This window comes from Megascapheus bottae, chromosome 16 (assembly GCF_031878675.1).
Source record: "Megascapheus bottae isolate mThoBot1 chromosome 16, mThoBot2.hap1, whole genome shotgun sequence".
In the NCBI taxonomy this organism is placed as follows: Eukaryota; Metazoa; Chordata; class Mammalia; order Rodentia; family Geomyidae; genus Megascapheus; species Megascapheus bottae.
The window spans coordinates 30,396,602-30,418,179 of NC_143524.1; the positions used below are offsets into that span (position 1 = coordinate 30,396,602).

A 21,578-nucleotide genomic window follows, 5' to 3' on the forward strand; every position below is an offset into this window, starting at 1 on the left:
CATGCTAGGCAAGCACTCCACCACTAGGCCAAACTCCCGGTCAAAAACATAAATCTTTAAAAAAAAAAAATGGGTTCTTTTTTTTTTTCTTTTCTTTTTTTTTCCCCGTGGTTACGAATCCACACAGATGAGTTTCTTGGATGAGAAATCACAGCAACTTGAGTTCTTCTTATGAACTGATGACTTTTTAGCCCTGTTTGCTTTGATGGGGAAAACACACACACACACACACACACACACACACACACACACACACACACACACACACACACACTCCAGGCAGGCACAACAACACTCATATGAATGAACGCGGTGAGTACAAAACCGGTAAGGCATCGCTTTGGGAAGGTCAGCACCGAAGAGGTCAGGCAAGGCTCGTCAGGACCGAGGGCAGGGGTGGACTTCTTCTAGGAGGGAATGGCCACCCTCCCTTATGGAGCTGTGCCATGGTGGTTCTGAAGAAAGTGCAAGTCTTTTGCAAGGTGACCTCGCCACCCTGCCTAAAACTGGGACTGGGGAGCTTGAGGCCAAGTGCGCTCTCAGCCCTCAGAAGACGAGGAGAAAAGGCAAGGTCTGTGGCTCACCCACACGAGGACCAATCCTCATCCATTTGAAAGGACATAGGTATCCCCGGCTCCAGCAAGAGGCAGGGAGGGGGTTGAACTGAGAAGACAGACAACTGCAAACCAAAATGTCACAGGACCAAACCAAAACTCAACTCCTAGGGCTCTTACTTTCACCAAAGGATTGATTCTGACCAAGGTGAGGATTAGGGGATGGAGGGATGGGAAAGTCTTCAAAACCAATGAGTCAGAAAGGAAGACACTCAACTACATTTTAAAGGGGTCATCAGTTCTCTAGAGGAGAGCTGCTTTCACTACACACAGTGTTTGCAGAAACAAAATTAGATTCATTTAAACACAGTAAAGGAAACAAAAGCAGCACCTTGCTCACTCACACGCTCACTTCTTCACGCATTCTCACAGATAATCCCGGGCTGCTGGGCCCAAGTGAGGGTACTGAATTGGAACAGGTAAAATACCTCTCAGGGAAGGAGAGCACCATTTATAAAACAGAAAAGCACGGTGTATTTGCTCTGAAGGTTTCTCTGGGGCACAGCTCTGCATTGTGTACAGAGTGTCCAAGGCCAAGGCCCTCTTTAGCACCAGTTCTTCTGTAGCCGCTGGGTGGAGGGCGTAGAGGTGTAACTATGGGAGTGCTGGTCTTGAGATCCAGGCTAGGGGGGGTTTGAGCTGAGGGGAAAGCCATGCTGTCTTCATTTCCAACTTTGTTTGGGTCTCTGGAAGCTCCTGGTAGGATGCTGTTTGGTTTCAGTGCTCCAAGTGGATTCTTGAATGAAAACAAAAATTAAAAAGAAAATCTTCATTCCATTTCTCTTTTCATTTCATCAGTGATGATCCTTTCCCGAGAAGTATCTTCAGTGTCTGAGGGAACTCACAGCAACAAGGCAAAACAAGGATGAACGTAACATGGAAGCTAGTGCAGTTCTCGCTGTGGAAGGGGGTGGTCCCCTGGTGGCGGGCCTGGGATGTGGAGGTTGTGGGCGGTGGGATTGGCTCAGGACATCATGTTCAGGAGGACGCAGAGGATGCATGTGGACTGGGGTGAGGAGAGGAGGCAGGCAGGCTCCATAGCGGGGCCTGGGTCACAGCGTGGACTCCAAGGACGAGTCCAGGATGTCATCATGATGGCTGTTGCTGTTGGAGTCGCTGTCATAGCTCTGTGGGCTGGAGTAGTTGGCTGCCTCCTGCAGCCTCATCAGCATATTCATCTGGGGAGAGAGCAGAGGAGGCATGAAGGGCTTCTCTGTTTAATGTGCTGCCCTCCTGGTCTCTTAGAGGCTCCTGCCCAGCTCCTTTTGGACCACTTCAAGATGGCAGCTCACAAGAGAGGTAGCAGACAAGAACACGGAGTCTGGGCCTGATTTCGAGGGTTCAACTCTTGGTTTCCCCAGAATGACTTTGGGTAGGCTACTTAACCCTCTTGCCTATTCACTGGTCAGATATGAAGCCCTAATTGTACCTGTCACATCACTTCATAGCATGGATTGAGTTACTCAGGGTAGAGCACCGAAGAAAAAAGAGAAAAGTCCTGTACAATTGTTACATTTATTATTTTTTTGGAAACGGGCATGACGTTTTCCAGGTGCAGCCCTTGACCTTCGTACAGAGTGCTTTGTAATGTCCCTGCACCAGTGTCACTGAAGTGATGCACAGCATGTGTCTGTGCCCTGCCCCCTAGGACAGGCAGGAAGCCCAACTAGACTCCTGGCTCTGGCCAGTATTAGCCTGGAACCAAATGTGCTCCAGCTATCTTCAAAGCCTTCGCAGGAGCCTTGGGGAATAAAGGCCTGGAGGATGGCTCAGGTCTCTGGAGCACTGGGGCCACTGCTGTCTCCTGTGAAGAATGGGAGGACTTAGCCCATGGCTGAAGGAATGAAATGGCACAAGGTATGCTAAAATCTGAGGAATGGGGCTGCCTAAGAGGAAAGGCTTCACAAATGTGACAGATGATCAGATGCCATCTTTACCATATTTGAAATGAAGAGCTTCAAGACCATGATCTTAAAGTTTCCCTGGTCTGAATTCTATACCCCTCATTTGTTGGGCAATATAGAGGAAAACGGAAACATTTCTTGTATTTTATTATAAGTGGGGTGTGTGTGTGTGTGTGTGTGTGTGTGTGTGTGTGTGTGTGTTGCATTTCTTATAGCAGGTGTGACTCTCTCTGTTAAGAAAACAGGCTTTCTGGGCTGAGACACTCTCTGGGCTAAGAGACTGAGGTTGGTATAGCTACTCAGGCTAGTATTTGGTCTCTCTGGGGAGCCAGGCTAGAAGCTGTCCATGTACACAGCTATCAACTGGGAAGAGATGGGACTGAAGTACAATGGACAATCCTTGGCAGCCAGGATTAGTTATAGTTCCCATTCACATGTTCCTGGTGGGAGAGCATATAGTTCAGGAACACAACCAACTCAGCCCATTCTTATGGAGGTCCCAGTCTTGTGAGGGAGGGGATTAGTAATGACTTACAGGCCAGAGAAGGGCTGGCCATTCTTTTCCTAATACTTTCATGCAAGGTGAGACTTCATGTGTTTAACAACCCCCTCCCATCTTCGCCCTCCCCCAGCCACCGCCTATGACTTAAGGTTAGTGGTGGCTCCATTAGAAATGGCTGTTAAAGTCTTTCCTTTCCTCTGGAAAACTACTTTTGTAAACACTAAGTCCTATTATACATCCTCAATAGGACCACAACTCAACTGCACCACTCAGCAGGATGGCAGACAACCCATAACAAATACCAAGTACTGTTACTACTTTTTTTTTTTTTTTTGCCAGTCCCGGGCTTGAGCTCAGGGAGCTCTGTCCCTGGGATTTCTCAAGGTTAGAGCTCTACCACTTGAGCCTCAGCACCACTTCCGGCTTTTTCCTGTGTATGTGGTACCGAGGAATCGAACCCGGGTCTTCGTGCATGCTAGGCAGATACGCTACCACTAGGCCAAACTCCCAGACCCACCTGTTACTACTTTTTATCTCGCAAATCCACTGGTTGTTAGGGATAAAACAGAAAGTCAGTTGCCTTTTGTTTGTTTGCTTTGGTTGGTCTTAGGGCTTGAATTCTGGGCCTGGGTATTGTCCCTGAGGTCTTCAGCTTAAGGCTACGGCCCTATCCCTTGACCCAAAATGCCAATTCCAGTTTTCTTATGGCTAATTAGAAATAAGAGTCTCAGGGACTTTAGTGCCTTTAGTGCCTGGGCTGGCTTTGAACCATGATCCTCAGATCTCAGGCTTCTGGGTAGCTAGGATTATAGGCGTGAGCCACCGCACCTGGCTTCAGTTGTCTTTTTAATCCTGCTGTATTTCTTATGAATATCTTCTTTCATTAGGCATATAAATAATATTCTTTGTTATATTTTCCTATTCTGCTTTAGCTGCCAAGGAAGCCTCAGGCTAAATTGCAGGCATAATAATGGTCATTCAACTGTGGGAGGTTTGGGGAGATTCACTTCCTCCTCATTTTATAAGGGTTTTTATTCGTTTGTTCCACCTTGGCAGAATGACTGTGTATGAGTATTTTATTGGTAGAGAATTACAAAATTGCTTTGAAGTGTTATCATCACTGCCTGGGTATTTCTCAAGGGTCATCTTTGCTTTAGCAATGTTGGGGTGATTATAAAGCTTAAGCCCATTTCAGGAGATGTGGATTCAGGCCCCTTGCCTCCATGGGCACACCTGCTCCTGACCTTTCCCTGTCTGGCTCCTCCTCATTGCTTTGAGCTCTGATTTCTTCCTCTGCTCAGATTTAAATGAGAGACATCAGAGAAGCCACCTAGCACATGATCATGGTGGCATCTCATATCAGAGAGCAAACAATACAGCAGAGCTGATAGGTACAGACACATTCAAGGTATAGAAAAGAAACCACACTCTTTTGTAAGAAAACAATTCAAGGTTAAAGGCTTGAGTGCAAAAGTAAATCCCTGGTGGGGCCTGCCTTCCAAAGCAAGGCCAAGTTTGCTTGCTTTCATATTTTCAAAGTGCCCTGTATCACGTTCTGCTTGAATATACACGAAGTGCTCAATGAATGCTGAGTTGAGCACTCACCAGAGGGTCTCCTTCAGCATCGCTGGGGGGTACCTGCTTGCTTGTGGACCCCTCCCGGGGCACAGAGTAGCCATCAAAACCCACATCCTCAGGCCGCAGCTGCAACAGGGGAGGCCACTCGTGCTGCTGTGGGCTGGCTGCCCATGGGTAGGTGTCCATCACCCACTTGGCAGGATCCTCCCAGGGGGCACGTCTTCCATAGAGCTGAAAACACAAAAGGGACAGTCTAGAAGCAGACCTAGCTTGACAGCTTTCTGAAAAACTTTCCCAACATCAGCATTCTGCCTTGCTTAGAGTCCCACCCTAAGCAGGTCATTCAAGATAAAGATTAACTCACACAGCAAGAACTGCAGGAAGGCGATTGGGAGGGGGTGGGGGGTGGGAAAAGGGGACAAAAACATGAGAAGGAAATGTGAGAATTAATGCACCTACTACTTGACAAATTAACTGTAACCCCTCTATACATTATCATGACAATAAAGAAAAAAATCTAGTAACAGTAGATGCTGGTGGGGATGTGGCCAGGAGGGATCACTACTACAATGTTGGTGGGAGTGTAAGCTGGTTTGCCTACTCTGGAAAGCAGTATGGTGATTCCTCAGAAGTCTAAACATAGAGCTCCCTTATGACCCAGCAATCCCACTCCTTGGCATTTACCCAAATGCCCAGAAACAAGGCCATACTAAGGCTACGAGCACAATGATGTTCATTGCAGCACTATTTATCATGCCCCTCAGTAGATGTGATATTCTATGTGGAATTCTATGCTGCTGTCAGAAAGAATGGCATTGTCCCATTCATAGGGAAATGGAAAGACTTGGCGAAAAAATCATATTAAGTGAAGTAAGCCAGACTCAAAGGGACATAGGCTCCATGGTTTCCCTTATTTGTAATAATTAGCACCTGTCTAGGATATTCCTAGCAAAGGATCACAATACCTCAAAAGCTATGTACATGGTCATACAGGATGAGACTATACAAAATGAATCTAGGATATGGAAACAAGAGGTTTATCTTTGTGATTTTTGTTCTCAATGTACTATGTGCAGTTATTTCTCTTTTGTTTCCCTTATGGTTAATCTCATGTGGTTAATGTATCTGACTTTGTTACCTGGTATATTTGTTTAATTGAAATAAGAATGGGAAGGGGGGAAACAAGAGGACTGGGAGGAAGTGGTGGGGAGGGAGGGAAAGGGGGACAAAAACCTGAGAAGGGGTATCAATGTTCAAGAAGTAATGCACCCCAGTACCTGATGAATGTAACTGTAACCTCTCTCTATATTATCTTGACAATAAAATACAATAAAAAAAAGAAAAAGAAAAGAACTGAAGGAAGGGTCCAGGATCTAGGAAGCCAAGGGCACGGGCTCACTTTTAGCTCTGCCACCGACTCATTTTGTAATCCTAACCTCTGAGCCTCACCAATCCAAGTTGAAAAAACTGCAACAAGGACAAAAGGAACAATCCTATTTAAAGTGTTTACCAATTGGCATGGTGCAAATACTCTCACCATGGCTGATTTCAAACTACCAACACGAGAGTTGGTAGTTATCAGTTTGTACAAACCAGCCCTAAAACTCCATTCTGTGCTTCCACCCAGACTTAGCTATCTAAATCAGGTGCTGGGCATCAACATGGCCAGCAGGGGTCACCAATGAGCTCAAGAGTCAAGAAGCCTTATTTCTTAAGGTGGGGCAGCAGGCGGTGGAGACTAGACTGACTCCCAGAACCTCTCCATAGCAACGCAGGTCCCTTCAAAGCAGCTAACTTCTGGTAGAGAAGGTTGTATGTGGGTAATGGAATTACAAGTGTTTCTCTCCATCATTTATTTCTCAAAATTAGCCATAATAACTAATTTGATCTTAAAACAGTGAAGTAAATTATCACTGAATTTTATAAGACCAATATACGGGGAGAGAGAGAGAGAGAAAAGTGCTAAGAACAGGACAGAGCTGAGCTGTAGACCCATGAAATGGCATCTTTCTAAGTCTGATGCTGCCTCAGTTGGAAAGGAAGTAGGCACTTAGTCTGCCTCTTCACTTACTAGATAGAGAAAGCAGAGCCTGAGAGAGCAGAACCGGTTGTGAAAGCTTATAAAGTAGACCTGGATTTGAACCCAGGATTAGCTCCTTTCTTTGGGCCTTTATATCTCATCCCTCCATATGTTTCCATTGAATTACTGTGTATCAACCAGAGACAGGTGACTCAACCAGACCTCAAGCCAGAGAGCAGCACATTCGCCTGGACTGGGCTCACCATTCTTTCCAGTGGGTCCTCTCCCTCTCACCACTCAAAACAACCCAGACTTAGTGAATGAATTTTATCCAGGATGCCATCCATCCTGCCAAGCTCTCTGTACTCTTGGCTGCCTCCGCCCTGAAGAGCCACCTATGACCTCATCATTGGTGTTCTGGCGCAGCCTGTCTGTCTTCCTTAACCTGGGGCAACAGTGAGTCTTGGGCTTGGGAACTCAGCTTGGCAACCTAGGCAAAACTCAGTCTCCTCAGGAAGAAAAGGAGGTGTCAGGGCAGGAAAGAACCCAGGGACAGCTGGGGATAGTTACAGGGTAGGAAGAAAGAGTCTTAGAGTTTTCAGAAACGTCTCTCTCCAAGAAAATTTCCAGTAGGCTTGTGTTATCTTTTCCAAGCTAGATTTCACACATGAAAGGCTGCCAAACTGCCAACCCCCCTTCTGACAGTTCTCTCTATCCTCAACCACCATCACTGCATGGCTTGAAGAAGTTCAGGGCATCACAAAAACCAACTCAAAAAACAGTCTTCGAGACCAAACATTAATATTTACAGATGGGATACCAAGGTCTAGAGACAGGAGACTGCAGGGTCTCAGAGCCATTGATAAATGGTCCCATGTTTCCCCACACATTGCTCCTGCTCTTTCCAGCACCAGGCCTGCCCTGGGCTTTGTGCCTTTTCAGAAGCTGCCTTTTAGACTTCAGACACTTCAAGTATTTACAGTAACAACTCCAAAGGAGAACAGAACTACGGACTGAGTCATAAGACAAATGCACATTCGATTCAGGGAACATCATATTTTTACAAGTCTCCCAACTTGCCATTGGACATGTCTGAGTCCAGGTGATGAATGGCTGAATAAATACTGTGGCAAGCAAAGAAAATATTCATAAAGTTCCTTGGCTCTATTGCAGAACCCTCAGGGCAGCAGCAGAGACAACTGGATAGACAGACAGATGAAACATTCCCTTTCCCCAAGGCAGGAGAGGAGTCTGGCATCCCCACTGGGAAGAATGGGAAAAGGATAACAAGGAGCCAGGGCTTTGGAAATTTAAAAATGAAGCTACTGTGAGCCTTCTGACCCTGTGGGGTCCTAGCGGCATATAGGTAGAAGACTACACATCTAGAGCCGGGTGTGGTGGCTCACACCTATAATCCTAGCTACTCAGGAGGCTGAGATGTTAGGATTAAGGTTCAAAGCCAGCTTGGGCACAAAAGGACCTGAGACTCCTATCTCCAATTAACCTCTAGAAAATGGGAAGTGGGGCTTTGCTCAGGGGCAGGGCAGTAGCCTTGAGCTGAAGAGCTCAGGAACAGCACCCAGGCCCAGAGTTCAACCACCACGACCCACCAAAAAAAAAAAAAAAAAAGGATACACATCCAGACACAGATGGATGCACACATACATACACACACACACACCCCAAATTGACTGACTGGTGTCACATAGATAATACATTCCTAGGCCAGGCAGCAGTTGCAACCCAACTGTTCCTACACTGTGCTAGACAACTGATGAGGACCCACACATACAAATAAAGACCAGTCCCCCAGTCAGTCAGGTTCTGGAATGAGAGATGACAATAACTCATCTAGTCACTGGAAAAGGCCTCTGCAACTCAGGAAACCAACAGCTGTGTGCATCTCACCTGGAGTCCTTCTCTGACAGCTTCCAGAAGATAGGGGATAATGGAGTAGTTCCATAGGTCGGTGAACCACACTCTAGAGCCATCCACATCAATGGGGCATGAGAGGAAGAGCCGGGGGCCTAGGGATCACAGTGGAAATACATCAGAAGTGAAAGCCAGTGGGGAACAGAAGGGCCAGAAGAAACTCTGGTCTGAATATCCCCCACCACAGGGACCCTGGATTTCCTGAGCAATGGCAGGGCTGATGTCAGAAAAGCCAGCTGCTGGCTGTTGGGCAGGGAGTGGGACCTTCTGATTCCCTCACCTTGCCTCTCAAGGAACCACCCAAAAGAGGGGATATTCTTTGTGGTATTATTGAGAAGAAATCCACATTTGATTAGGCAATCCATCTTTAATTATTTTGCAGTCTTCAAAGACTGAGTAGCAACACAGAATGTTTAGGAGATAGAATAATCCAATACTAAGAAAAAGAAACATACTGTGTGTATGCCATGACTGTGATTACAAAAAGCGTGGAAATAAGTTCAAACTGAACTTGTATTGTCAGGATGGTATAATGGACAGTGATCTGTTTTTCTTCATCAGTGGTCTATAATTTTATTTTATTTTTTGCCAGTCCTGCGCCTTGAGCACTGTCCTTGGAGTGTCTCAAGGGTAGAGCTCTACCACTGGAGCCACAGCACCACTTCCAGCTTTTTTCTATGTATATGGTACCAAGGAATTGAACCCGGATCTCCGTGCATGCTAGGCAAGCACTCTACCACTAGGCCAAACTCTCAGCCCTCTATAATTTTATTTTGAAAGCCAGTCCCCAAGGGCATTTTCAGCCTTCAGACCTCTAGTGAGGGGTCCTCACTGAGTTGGCAGCTGATCAGCCTGGAAAGGAACCATTTCCAATGCTCACTGTGGTCAGCAGTGCAATTTTCCCTTTGCCCTTTTCTTTACACAGAAGGACAACACACCACCCTGTGAAGTGCTGGAGCAGGTAGGGCCCAGCCAAGAGCTCTGCAGGCATCACTGTCCGCCAGCCAGCTTTGCCTGCTCTGTGGGCGACCCACGTACCGATGGTCACATCCGAGGAGCTGTGAGCCTCCAGGAAGCGGTTGAGGTGATGCCAGACCTTGGGAATCCAGTCAATGATTTTTACCAGCTCCACATTCCGCACCCGCCCACTGATCTCCGTTTCCATGAGCTTCCTTCTCAGGAACCTGCCGAGGAAACCCTTCACGGGCTCCGTGTGGTTGGCACAGAGCACCCACCTGGAGGAAGTCGGGAACATTTTTCAGCAATGAGGACAGTAAACAAACTGATGGCTAACTGCCAAATCCAAAACATGTTAGAAATGGAAGGTGAAAATGGCAATGGTAGAATAGCACTCACTGTTCTAAAGGCTATGCATATGTGTTAACTCACAATCCCTTATGCAATCCTGTGACACAGGTATTATTACCAATTCCATTTTGCAGGTAGAAATGCCAACGCAAAAACAGGGCATATAATTTGTCTGATTAATGGAAGAGCTAAGGATGAACCACCAAGACAGTCTGGCTCCAAAGTCTGAACTCAGACGGTCTGAGCTATCTCTGCTGAGACAGGCTGTCCCTTTCGCTTGATGTCAGGGTCTGTGCTGAGAATATGGAACTCTAACAGACTACCATGATGCACTCTCTGGCCCCTAGGTGCTCACAGTCTAGTGGGGATAGACAAACAGAAGGAGAAATGAGACATGAGGAAAGCATTGGCATCAGGGGAGGCTCCTCAGAGGAGGGGCTGTCAGAGCAGAGACAGCCCAGCAACAAAGGAGGTGGAGCATGAACTGCATGGGAAACAGATGTTTGGAGAAACTGCCAGAGTTCAGACTTGACCTTCCAACTTAAGATTTCATCCTGCAGGCAATGGGTGGTCATTGGAGAACTGTGAGCCAGGGATTTGGAGCTAGGATGCTCACCTGGCTATCACAGGAAAGAGAACATCTGTGGGAGAAGGATATGCTGCAGGCAGGCTAGTCAGTTAGAAAATGGTTGCAATAGTCTATATAGGGAGATAATATGACAGAGATGAGGAGAACAAGAGTGAGGGACAGTTAAGAAAGCATAGACATCCCAGAAGGGGAAGCAGGTTCTTGGAGGCCTGGTGGAGTTGAGATAGATAGATACTTACAGCTCAGGCTACTTTTAATAGAGGCCTCTCTATTAAATAGTGAAAATAAAGCCAGGGTCTCAGTTCAGGAGTTTATTTCTCTCCCTCATTTAAAGGCACAAGTAGGCTCAGGGCCAGGCTAAAGATTCTGACAGATGCCATGATAAGCAGCAACACAACCTCATCCAGAGTTGAACTGTCTGGGAGGGAAGAGAAGCTGCCAATGTTAACAGCAGCTGGATCATGATGGCCTACACATCCAGCTCTATGCAGACATTCTTAAGTAGGACATCTGGGACAAAGAAAGACACCATGGGAATGTCCCACATTGGTTAAGTGCCTATGACCTCTCCAGAGCTGTCTTCCTGACACTATTTCAGAGGGATCTAGAGGCACAGAGACCACAATTCATGTTTCATCTCTGCCACTGACAGGCTGTGTGAGCTCATACAGGATTCTCACCCTCTGTTCTTCCCTGTGTAAATGGAGAATACACCTAACTACTTGAGGGTGAAAAAAGAAGGAAGTGAATTAAACTGGGAAAAAAATGCTTAACTCAGGGCCCAACATGTAATAGATATTCAATACAGTTTTCCTTTTTTTTTTTTTTAATTGTTTTTTTTTTTTTTTTTTGCCAGTCTGGGGCTTGAGCTCAGGGCCTGAGCACTGTCCTTGGGCTTTTCTCAAGGCTAGAGCTCTACCACTTGAGCCACAGCACCACTTCCAGCCTTTTTCTATGTATGTGGTACCGAGGAATCGAACCTGGGTCTGCGTGCATTCTAGGCAGGCACTCTACCACTAGGCCAAACTCCCGGCCCCTTTCCTTTTTTTTTTTTTAAGACAATTTACCCTTACTTGCTGTTATTCTTTGCAATTCCCTCATTTACCTAGACAAGGGAAGTTAACAGCTTACCTGAAGTTATGATGAAGCTGTAGATTGGGAGTAGAAGAGGTAGCCTGGTTCATTGTGCCAATGATATAAGGGCTAGAAGGGAAAACACAGGAAGAGGAAGAAGTTTGTGGTATCTGTGGGTCCAGGCAGATAATCAGCCAGTTGTGTCCCTTCCTCAGTCACCATGTCTATCTTGCCAACCTGGGACAAATGCATGCGAGCATCTCCACACACCTTTCCCCAGTAGCCAGTGTCATACCCCTAGAATACACCCTTACCATTTATGGTACTTGCAGTTGAGAAGCCCATTGAAGATCTCCCCCAGAGAGCTGACATGATGTAGGTTGTCAAGGATGATAACGAGGGGCATGTCCACAGCGTTGTTCTCACTGTTGCACTGATCGGCCAAGTTGGATAGATACTGGCGCAATTCCTGTAGTGTACAGGAAAGGCCAGGGAAGAGCAAGCCATGAGCACACTGCCAGTAAGATGCACTCGCTTAGGGTTCTTCACAGTGCTGTGCTGTGAACACACCTGCCTGCTGCTATAGGATATCAGCTTAGTGCTTCAGGGATGATGGGTGGGCATGAGACCAGTGAAAGCCTGCACCCTTCCTCCTGCCAGTTACTGGATAACTTCTCTAGGAAAATGTCACTTTTATCCACTTTTCTTATTGTCTAATGATGATTTATTATCACATGTTAGTTGTACAAGGGGGTTTCAGTGTTTTTATTTTCCATAATACAATGTGCTCTGATTATACTTATCCACCTTTTTCCCTTTTACCCACCCAACCCATTTCTTAAAATAGTTTCCATAGGTTTTATTACTCTCTTGATATTTATTATGCAAACCTCCAGTAGGCACCTGGAAGGTACCATAGGTGCCTTCTCATCTCTGTACCTCCACAGCACCTGCGAGCTATGAAACATTACGGAGGGTTCCCAGAAACCCTTGACACAGAGAGGGAGCAGAGGCTTCCTCTCACAGGCTGATGAGTGCCACGGCAGAAACAATAGAGTGCAGGGAGTGATGAGTCTCCATGCACTGAAGGTCTTGCAGAAAGGGAAGGCTTTCACAACAGGTGGAGCATTGGCACAGCTGGGACTAGCACACAGGTCAGTGAGCATGGGGAAGGAATGTGTGTCAGGAAAGGAACAGGGACAGCAATGGTGCAGTGGGGGAAAGGACATGTGGGTACACAGGACTGGTAACATCTTCCCAGCTGTGGCCGGTATTACTCGGAACACTCACAGTAACCCTGTCACTGCAACTTAGTAACTGTGACAAAGGCTTGGTCATTAGCTCCATTTACAGATGGAGACACTCATGCACATCAAAGTCAGGTGTCTGGCCTGAGACCATATTGAGGGCAGGCAATGGGTTAGATTCAGGCACGGGTACCCATCTCAGTATGTCTTAATCACCCCAGCCTGTCCTAGACTCCAGCCTGGCTTCTCAGAAAGAGACAGTTGCTCTGCCTTCTGTAGGTACACATTCACTCCAGATGTCTCTTCTAAGTCAAAACAGGCTTTGGTAGCCACAGGAAAACTCCACTTTTCACTACTTCCTTAAGTGCTATTTGCCATGGACAGGGTTCCTTGGCTCCTTGTGACCCAAAGCCCTCTCTTCTTCTTGAACTCAAGAAGCCTATGGCATTCAACAGATGAGCTGTGTTCTGTAAGAAGATGCCTTGCCCGGATGGATTGAAATCCAACCCAGGTTCACCTCCTCCTCAGCTACATCTGCTTTCCAGCCCTCACTCATATGAGGGCGGCCTCCAAGCTCTTTTCTTGTCCTGCTCTGATATCAAAATCACACAGGGGAACTTGTGAATGGTGCAGATTATTGGCTCCCCACACAAACTATCACGAGATCACCCAGGAGTGAAGCTGGGGACTATGCACTTTCAAACACATCGATGACTCCTAAGATGAGAGAGCCATTTCCACATTACCTTTGACTCTCTGGGTGTTCTCACAGGGCCAGCTGGAATGAGTGATTATCAGCTCTCATTCAATGAATGAACGGGTCTGAGTAAGCATATCCATTCCTAGCAGGAACTACGTCATATCTCATCCACATGGTGAAGCTACTTGATAGAGCTCTAGTGTCTGAGACTTCAACTTGAGCTCCAGTTATACCACTAAGTACATAGGGGAAGAATTCAGCATGTAAAAATCAATCTCGATGTTGTTTTCTCTTCTGCAAAATGGGGACAGGGACAATAACTCTAAGTATTCTTATGCAGACAAGTTTGCTGTTCATGGAACAAATAGCTTTAAGTGTGAGCTGTTGTTTTATAGATAGGGTTGCTATTGTTACTACCGCACAAAACATTTTTATTTTGGAAGACCACTAACATAATAGTATGACAAATACTGTTAAACTGATATGGACATATTTATGATGGTGTTAAAGAACTACTGTTGTCACAACTGAACTTAGTTGACTTGTCCACAGATGATGGAATTTCTAGCTAGAAGGATCTGACTGCTGGCCTTCCTTTCTGCCAACCCTATTCTGCCCCTTTCCCCCTTGCTCTCTGTGAAACAGACCATATAGGAGATGCTGCTTCTTATCAGGATAACAGTGAGGTCACTGGCTCTGGGATATGGCAAACTCACCTTGCTAGATTTATGGTCCACATTAAAAGTGGCAATGACCCCATCAGTCAACTCCCGTCCTTCTCGGAGCACTACATATTCGGATAGCCGGTTGGCCAGGTAGGTTTTCCCAGTGCCACTGGGGCCAGAGAGAATGATACGTCGATGTTCTATCAGCAGGGAGACATAGCGCTGCAGGATGGGCTTGGGGATCAGAGACTCGAATACCAGTGAGTCCAGGCTGTTTTCTGCAAGCCCTGCATTTGAGAAAGACAAGGAGTGTGAAGTCCTGTAGGAAGGACAGCTCTCTGTGTTTGCATAATTGGGAACCTCAAGACTAGATATGATCATTTTTCTTGACAGCTCACTAACCTGAGCATCCTGCCCACCAAGGTATACCAGCTTTCAGTCAAATATCGGCATCTCATGCTTCTGGTCTCCGTCTTGGGTGGCTTTCCCAGCATTACACTCACTTTAAATATCTGGGCTAAAATAGTTGGGCTTTAACATTTAGGTCCTCAGTCCTGAACTATTCTCTGTAGAATATTGTTGGGGTCAGAGCGACCTTGGACTGGCACAGCTGAGTATATAAGGAAATGAGCTATTAGCATGACTTTGAGCTATGTTAATCCCTTCTTGTTTACTTGATTGCTGTTTTGTACGAATGCGACACCTGGCAGTTTCCTGGTATTAAGAAAAGTATTTAAGGGCCGGGAGTTTAGCCTAGTGGTAGAATGCTGGCCTAGCATGCATGAAGACCCGGGTTCAATTCCTCAGTACCACATGCAAAAAAAAAAAAATCTGGAAGTGGTGCTGAGGCTCAAGTGGTAGAGCTCTAGCCTTGAGAAAGTCCAAGGAGAGTGCTCAGGCCCTGAGCTCAGGCCCACGACTGGCAAAAAAAAGTATTTAAGATTGGAACTTGAAATAAAGGGGCTACAGTCTTAAGCTTACAGCCTTCTTGGGCTGCTGACTTGCGCTGTAGACCTCCTGACCCCATCTTTTTCTTGTCTTCTTCTTTTCCATCTTTTTCTTGTCTTCTTCTTTTCCAAGTCCTCACCCCCTAAATCAGGAATCCCCATTTGCTGCTGGCTGGCCCCAGCAGAATATCAATGCGGAAGATCTAAGATCTGCTTATCTAACTGAATTTACATACCTGTGGGTTCTACCCCAAGTTTACCCAAGTCTTATCTATTTGTGTCTGCCACAATTCTGGTGTGGCCTTTTCCTTCTACACACACTTGGATGTAGTATTAAGGTATGAAAACAGTAACACTTGGCATCTTTCCATGAAGAATAATGCTAGATGGAATCATTTGATATGAGAACCTGATTTTGGAATGTGAATACTGACTGGCTAAAATGTACACACTGAGACTTTTGTACATCAACAACATTAAGTGGAAACTTATCTTTTCACTTTCCTGCCTAGAAAACTTCACTGCTCAAAGTTGCTACCTTTAAAAGAGATACTCTGCTGTTGTTGGTTAGTTGGTCGGTTTTCTATTTTTGCAGTATTAAGGATTGAACACACGGCCCCACAAGAGCCATTCCCCCAGATCATAAACAAACAAATGTCACATCTGGCTTTAAAGAGGTTTTTTTTCTTAATACCATTCCCAAGAGAAGATTTATCCAAGGCTAGCCATTCATACTCAAAGGAAATTCTTTATAAGTTCCCCCAAAGGGAATTAGTATATGTAAGTAATAAGTAAAAAATAGTAAGTAATAATAATTTAAAAAGCAATAAATAGTAATAAAAACCTGAAGGACATTTGTGTGTGTGTGTGTGTGTGTGTGATTGGGCTTAAATTCTGGGCCTGGGCACTGTCCCTGAGCTCTTCAACTCAAGGCTACTGCCCTACCCCTTGAGCCACAGAATCACTTCCAGTTTTCTGGTGGTTAATTGCAGATAAGAATCATGAACTTTTGGGCCAGGAGATTGGCCTAGTGGTAAGAGTGCTTGTCTAGTGTGCATGAAGATCCAGGTTCAATTCCTCGGTACCACAGACATAGAAAAAAGCTGGAAGTGGGGCTGTGGCTCAAGGGGCAGAGTGCTAGGATAGAGCTCAGGCCTGAGGTCAAGCCCTACAACTAGGTTCAAAAAAAAAAAAAAAAAAAGAATCATGGACTTTAGTGCCTGGGCTGGTTTGAACCAAGATCCTTGTATCTCAGCCTCCTGAGTAGCTAGGATTATGGGGGTGAGCCAAAGTGCCCAGTGGAGATTTTATATTTTTAAGCTAAATAGTATCTTCATTTTATATTAATTTTTCATTGCCAATAAAAGGGCCTACTAATGCATTTACATGTTTATTTCTAATCTTCTCCCAACTAAAAATAGGCCCCCAAACAGTGACTGCCCTAAGATGACCACAGTAACAGTCCTCAAATGTCTGGGGATAAGCTTAGCTGCTTTTGACTATACTATTATTGAGCCCTACGCCCTATACAAACTGTAATGTAGAGTCCCTTGTCTAATTATTTTTTGAGGGGGGGGACTTGAATCAGGGCCTAACTGCTGTTCTTGAGCTTCCCTGCTCAAGGCTATCACTCTACCACTTGAGCCACATGGATACACCTTTTTTTGTTTTTTAAATAATTTATTGGGGATAAGTGTCTCGTGGATTTTTTTTTTTTTGACTGGGCTGGCTTCAAACTGTTATCCTGAGTAGCTAGTAATACAGGTGTGAGCCATCAGTGCTCAAGCCTAAATTTAATAGTATCAATGACAGAAACAAGATAAATGGCATTAAAACAACTTTGTATGCAAGTTGCTGCCTTGGTCTTTTGCCATAAAACCCTCAGCAAAAGATTATATGGCAGATGCTTCATTTCAGAATATGCCATCACATCCCTGTTTCCTGGTACCACTGAAGTGAATCACTAAGCTTACAGATCTTTTTCAACTCAAATCTTTGAGTAGGTCTTAGTGTTTTTAAAGCGTAAGTTTCAAGCACTCCAGAAAAATAGAAGAGTCAAGCATCACTGCAAACTAAACCTAAGCCCGTCCCTCCAGATCCTGAAACTTGATGTTCTGATAACAACAGCAGCCCAGGCTCCATAGAACATGGCCTGTTCCTCCAGAGGCAGCATTATCTTGTCATTGTGTCTAAGGAGGTTTGGTTTGCTCTTAGCAATACATCACTATTTGATAGATCACTCCCTGAAATTTGAAGCCAGGATGTAAATGACTGTCCTTAAAGAGGTCTTGACAGGGGGGACAATTATTGGTTCAGTGTCTGTGACTTCTCTTTCTGCTTCTCTTTGTAGCAGAATTTGATCTCTTTCCAGGTGATTCAGGGAGGATGACCTAGCTCTTCACCTACCCAATGGGATGGGCCAAAAGAGACAAAGAAGTGCCAAACCTTCACCCCACTTAGCATGACTACTCCAGTAATAGGAATTTGACTCATGGTGGGCTTGAGTCAGCCTTACAAAGTTTTAGTCGCACTTCCAGAAAGATCTCTTCTCTTTAGTTTCTAAGAGGATAAATCAATGCTTTCGGTGGCCATTTCAACAATAATGTTTAGAAAACTCAAATAAACACACACAGAGCAGTGATAAGACAAACTGAAATATATGATTGGCCCTGCTGACACTGCATCTGGCTCTGCCTGTAGTATACGCTTAGGCTCTCAAGTATCTGAGACTATACATTTCACAAGTGTAGCATTTCACCTACCAGGAAGTAAGAGTGGTAAGGCCTAAAGTAGCTAGCTGTCACCAGCAGACTGAGATCCTGATTTGCTGGTGTGGTGTTCTGAGTGCTTTAAGAAAAACTACCAGGGGTTAAAGCTAGCACCAAACAAGTTCAGAATCACAAGTTAAAATTACTACCAAGGCACGGTGGCTCACGCCTGTAATCCTAGCTACTCAGGAGGTTAAGATCAGAAGATCTCGAAGTTCAAAGCCAGCCTGGGCACTAAAGAATGTGAGACTCTTATCTCCAATTAACCACTAGAAAATGAGAAATGGGGCCGTGGCTCAAGGGATAGGGCTCAGGGACAATGCCCAGGCCCAGGACCTGCAAAAAAAAAAAAAAAAAAAAAACTCGCTGTTGATTGGTGCCTTTCAATAAAGAAAAAGGTGACTGTGTGAAGGATGGATCAGACATTCACCAATGTCTGGTTTCTGTTCATAAAATGTGGAGATTAATGGAGTTTGCTTCAAATACATTTAGAACTAAATTTGGGATTCAATTAAAATTTTTTTAATGGTAGGCATTAGAGACTCAAGGACAGAGTCATTAAAGTCCCAGTGCATTCCTGACCCTGGGTCTCAAACCCAAACGGGATAATGATGCAGGTTCCCAGACTTATCTGGCTGTGAAACTCCCTTACACCCACAGAGAATCTTGGGGCCCAGAGTTCCATGGAACATACTGTGCCCTGGGGCTTAATGGCACTGAGTGATGAGGTTTTGGCATCTGGAGGTGCATCATGCCTGGGCAAGAGCTTCACAGCTGCATCAGGAAATGGACACTCAGAGAGACTCACATAGCCTACAGCACATCCGAATTTCCCCATCTGTACAATGGGACCTCATCCAGGAAACATTGGTTGCTATTGGTAAATCACCATTTCGTTGGAGTTATTAAGGTGTTATTAAGATTCCATCATCTCAGTCATAGGACTAATAGGAACTTTTGATATGTAATTTCAGCAATAAACTAAAACAATTTGTTTCAGATGGTGACTGAGTAAGCTGAAGCCTATTCCACTTGCTTAGGTAATTGTAGAAGGAAGGGAAAAAAATAACACATCCACATATATATGCACCAACTAAATCTAGGGCCAGTTTCATATGCCAAGACACAAAACTCAAATTAAGATTCCTGAAAGCCCCACCTCAGCAAGGGGATTTTTACCTCGGACAGTCACAGAGATGGTGGTATTCTCCCCCACCAGGTAGCCACATGGAAGGAGTTCAGGGGTCTCAGAAGCATGGCTACGCTTGAGTTCCCCAATGCTGTAGCCGAGAACACTGTCAGAATTCAGCCCCAGCTGACTCACAGGGTCCACATGAATGATATATTCCTGGAGAAAATGAAACAAAGACGCCCATCAAAGAGGCAGCTAAAATCGCCCATGACTCAGGTTTTCACTGTATGACTTACATTCACTGCCTCTTCTTTCTCAGATGATGTCTGGGTAGAAATCAGCTGCCTATGTGAATAAAGCCTTAGTGTCCCAAGCCTCTTAAAATATAAGTGCATTTGGTGAAGAGATGGAAGAGAGGGAAAAAATAAACCCTAACAAGATTGTGAACATTTAGTCCAGATGAACCAAGCACAGAAAAGGTTAGCTGCTTTTCTTAGGTTTAGGTGAAGTCTTGGCATTTTGTGAGTGGTGCTGGGAATTCTGACCGGAAATCCTTCACCAATCAGTCACTACTGTTGACTTGCAACAAAGACAATAGTGGTATAACAAAGAAAGCAAAATCTAGGGCCTCTAGAGGAAAAGGAAAAAAAGAGCAACTGTATTGCTTTAAAAAGGGAAATGTGGGCCTGAAGCATAGCCTAGTGGCAGAGTGCTTGCCTAGCATGCATGAAGCTCCGGGTTCAATTCCTCAGTATCACATACATAGAAAAGAGCCAGAAGTGGTGCTGAGGCTGAAGTGGTAGAGCTCTAGCCTTGAGAAAGCCCAAGGATAGTGCTCAGGCCCTGAGCACTGGCAAAAAAAAGGAGGGGGGTGGGGGAAATGTGCATTAATTTGGTAAATGTCTTGCTGATGAGCAAAAAGCTTTAGGTCAGTGATGATGTAACAGGTCCTTTGATTGTCAGGTGGCCCTAGAACAGCTAAAGTGAGTCCCAATTACAGGCCTTGGAGTGGTCTCATTGTTTTGTTTTTTGGTTTTTGGTTTTTTTTGGTGGTTATGGGCTTGAACTCACCCTGGGCACTGTCCCTGAGCTCTTCAGCTCAAGGTTACTGCCCTACCCTTGAGCCAAGCCCCACTTCCAGTTTTCTAGAGGTTAATTGGAGATAAGAGTCTCAGGTCCTTTTGTGCCAGGGCTGTCTTTGAGCCTTGATCCTCAGATCTTAGCCTTCTGAGTAGCTAGGATTACAGGTGTGAGCCACCACGCCAGGCTCATTTTTTTTTTTTTAATTTATTAGGACCCTGGAAACTAACACAGTTCTATTTCTAACCTAAGAACAGCTAATCTGAAGCATGTATCTTCCCCTTTGGTTCTTCTGTTTTGAAATAGGGTATCGGGGATATAGTCCAGGCTGGCTAGAATTCATGCCCGCCTTGAACTTTTGATTCTTTTGCCCCAGCTTCTTGAGTGGTATCACAGGTATGGGTCACCATTATTTGCTAGCCACTGTCTAAAGCAGATGGAAAAGGTGTAGCTAATTACCAATCTGGACTTATGATGGTGTTTCTGTTCCTTTGTGGGCCAGGGGATAAGTCTCTACAACCTAAGGATGTAGAGGAGAGAACAAGCCGGGGAAATGGCCACAAACCTCCCTTGTTCCCCCTTCCCAGCAACCCCCAAGCCCATTCCCATAGCTTTCTTCTTGAGACACTTACTTTGAAGAGCCGTCTAACCACCCCGTCGAGCACATCCCACTTCGTCTTGCCACTAACTCCAATGCAGCCAATAAGAAAGAGGTGTGGTCTGGAATCCTAAGGATAAGAAAATATAAGGAGGTGAAACAAAACCAAACAACAACAAAGCAACAAAACAGGTAGATACTTTCTGTCCCAGTTTGGGAGAGGATTTATTTTGCCTTAGAACTCCACCAGTGGTTTGAGAAGGGAAGAAAGTTCTATTGGTTATAATCCCAAGCAGCACTTGGCTGGAGTGCAATATCCTTAAAAACGTTCCCTGCTCTACTGCTGAAATTGCAATGGGTTAAAGAAGTCAAGAATCTCCTCTCTGGAATCTGGTACTACTGTCTGCTAGGTAAATACTTTGTACAGAGCATGGATCACATGTTCCTAGAATCTTACCTTCTAGATGCCATCTCTCCCTTATCAACCCTTTCGTAATAACTTACCTCTTCCAAGAAGTCTTTAGTAGTTAAATTACCTGGCTCAGGGCTGCTCCTGAGTACAACTCGAACAGTGATATATTCTGTACTTGTATATAGCTACTCTTAGCTTTTTTTTTTTCAATCAAGTTTGCCCCCTTATTACATCTTAGAACTTCTTCAGGACAAAAATGTCTCCATTTTGTTTTTATTCCTTTTTTTTTTTTTGGATGGGTCATGAGGCTCGGACTCTAGGCCTGGGTGCTGTCCCTGAGCTCTTCAACTCAAGGCTACCACTCTATCCCACTTCCCTTTTTCTAGTGATTGGAGATAAGAGTCACACATTTTAGTACCCTGGCTGGCACTTGGAACCACAATCCTCAGATCTCAGCCTCAGGAGTAGCTAGGATTACAAGTGTGAGCCACCGTGCCCAGCTTCCTTT

At 45.2% G+C, this 21,578-nt stretch overlaps 1 protein-coding gene across 3 annotated transcripts in view; it reads right to left on the minus strand.

Moving 5' to 3' along the window:
* Positions 1-1,045: 1,045 nt before the first annotated feature.
* Positions 1,046-21,578, minus strand: part of Nav2 (neuron navigator 2) — a 379,403-nt gene continuing 358,870 nt past the window's right edge. For all 3 annotated transcript variants that reach the window (XM_090348005.1, XM_090348004.1, XM_090348003.1), the window contains 9 exons: positions 20,693-20,788; positions 19,028-19,196; positions 14,185-14,420; positions 11,836-11,990; positions 11,579-11,650; positions 9,589-9,785; positions 8,527-8,645; positions 4,626-4,829; positions 1,046-1,792 (listed from right to left, as the gene is read on the minus strand). In XM_090348005.1, the coding sequence (XP_090204131.1) occupies positions 1,667-1,792; positions 4,626-4,829; positions 8,527-8,645; positions 9,589-9,785; positions 11,579-11,650; positions 11,836-11,990; positions 14,185-14,420; positions 19,028-19,196; positions 20,693-20,788 (1,374 nt within the window). In that variant the 3' untranslated portion in view covers positions 1,046-1,666. The remainder of the gene's footprint in view (positions 1,793-4,625; positions 4,830-8,526; positions 8,646-9,588; positions 9,786-11,578; positions 11,651-11,835; positions 11,991-14,184; positions 14,421-19,027; positions 19,197-20,692; positions 20,789-21,578) is intronic.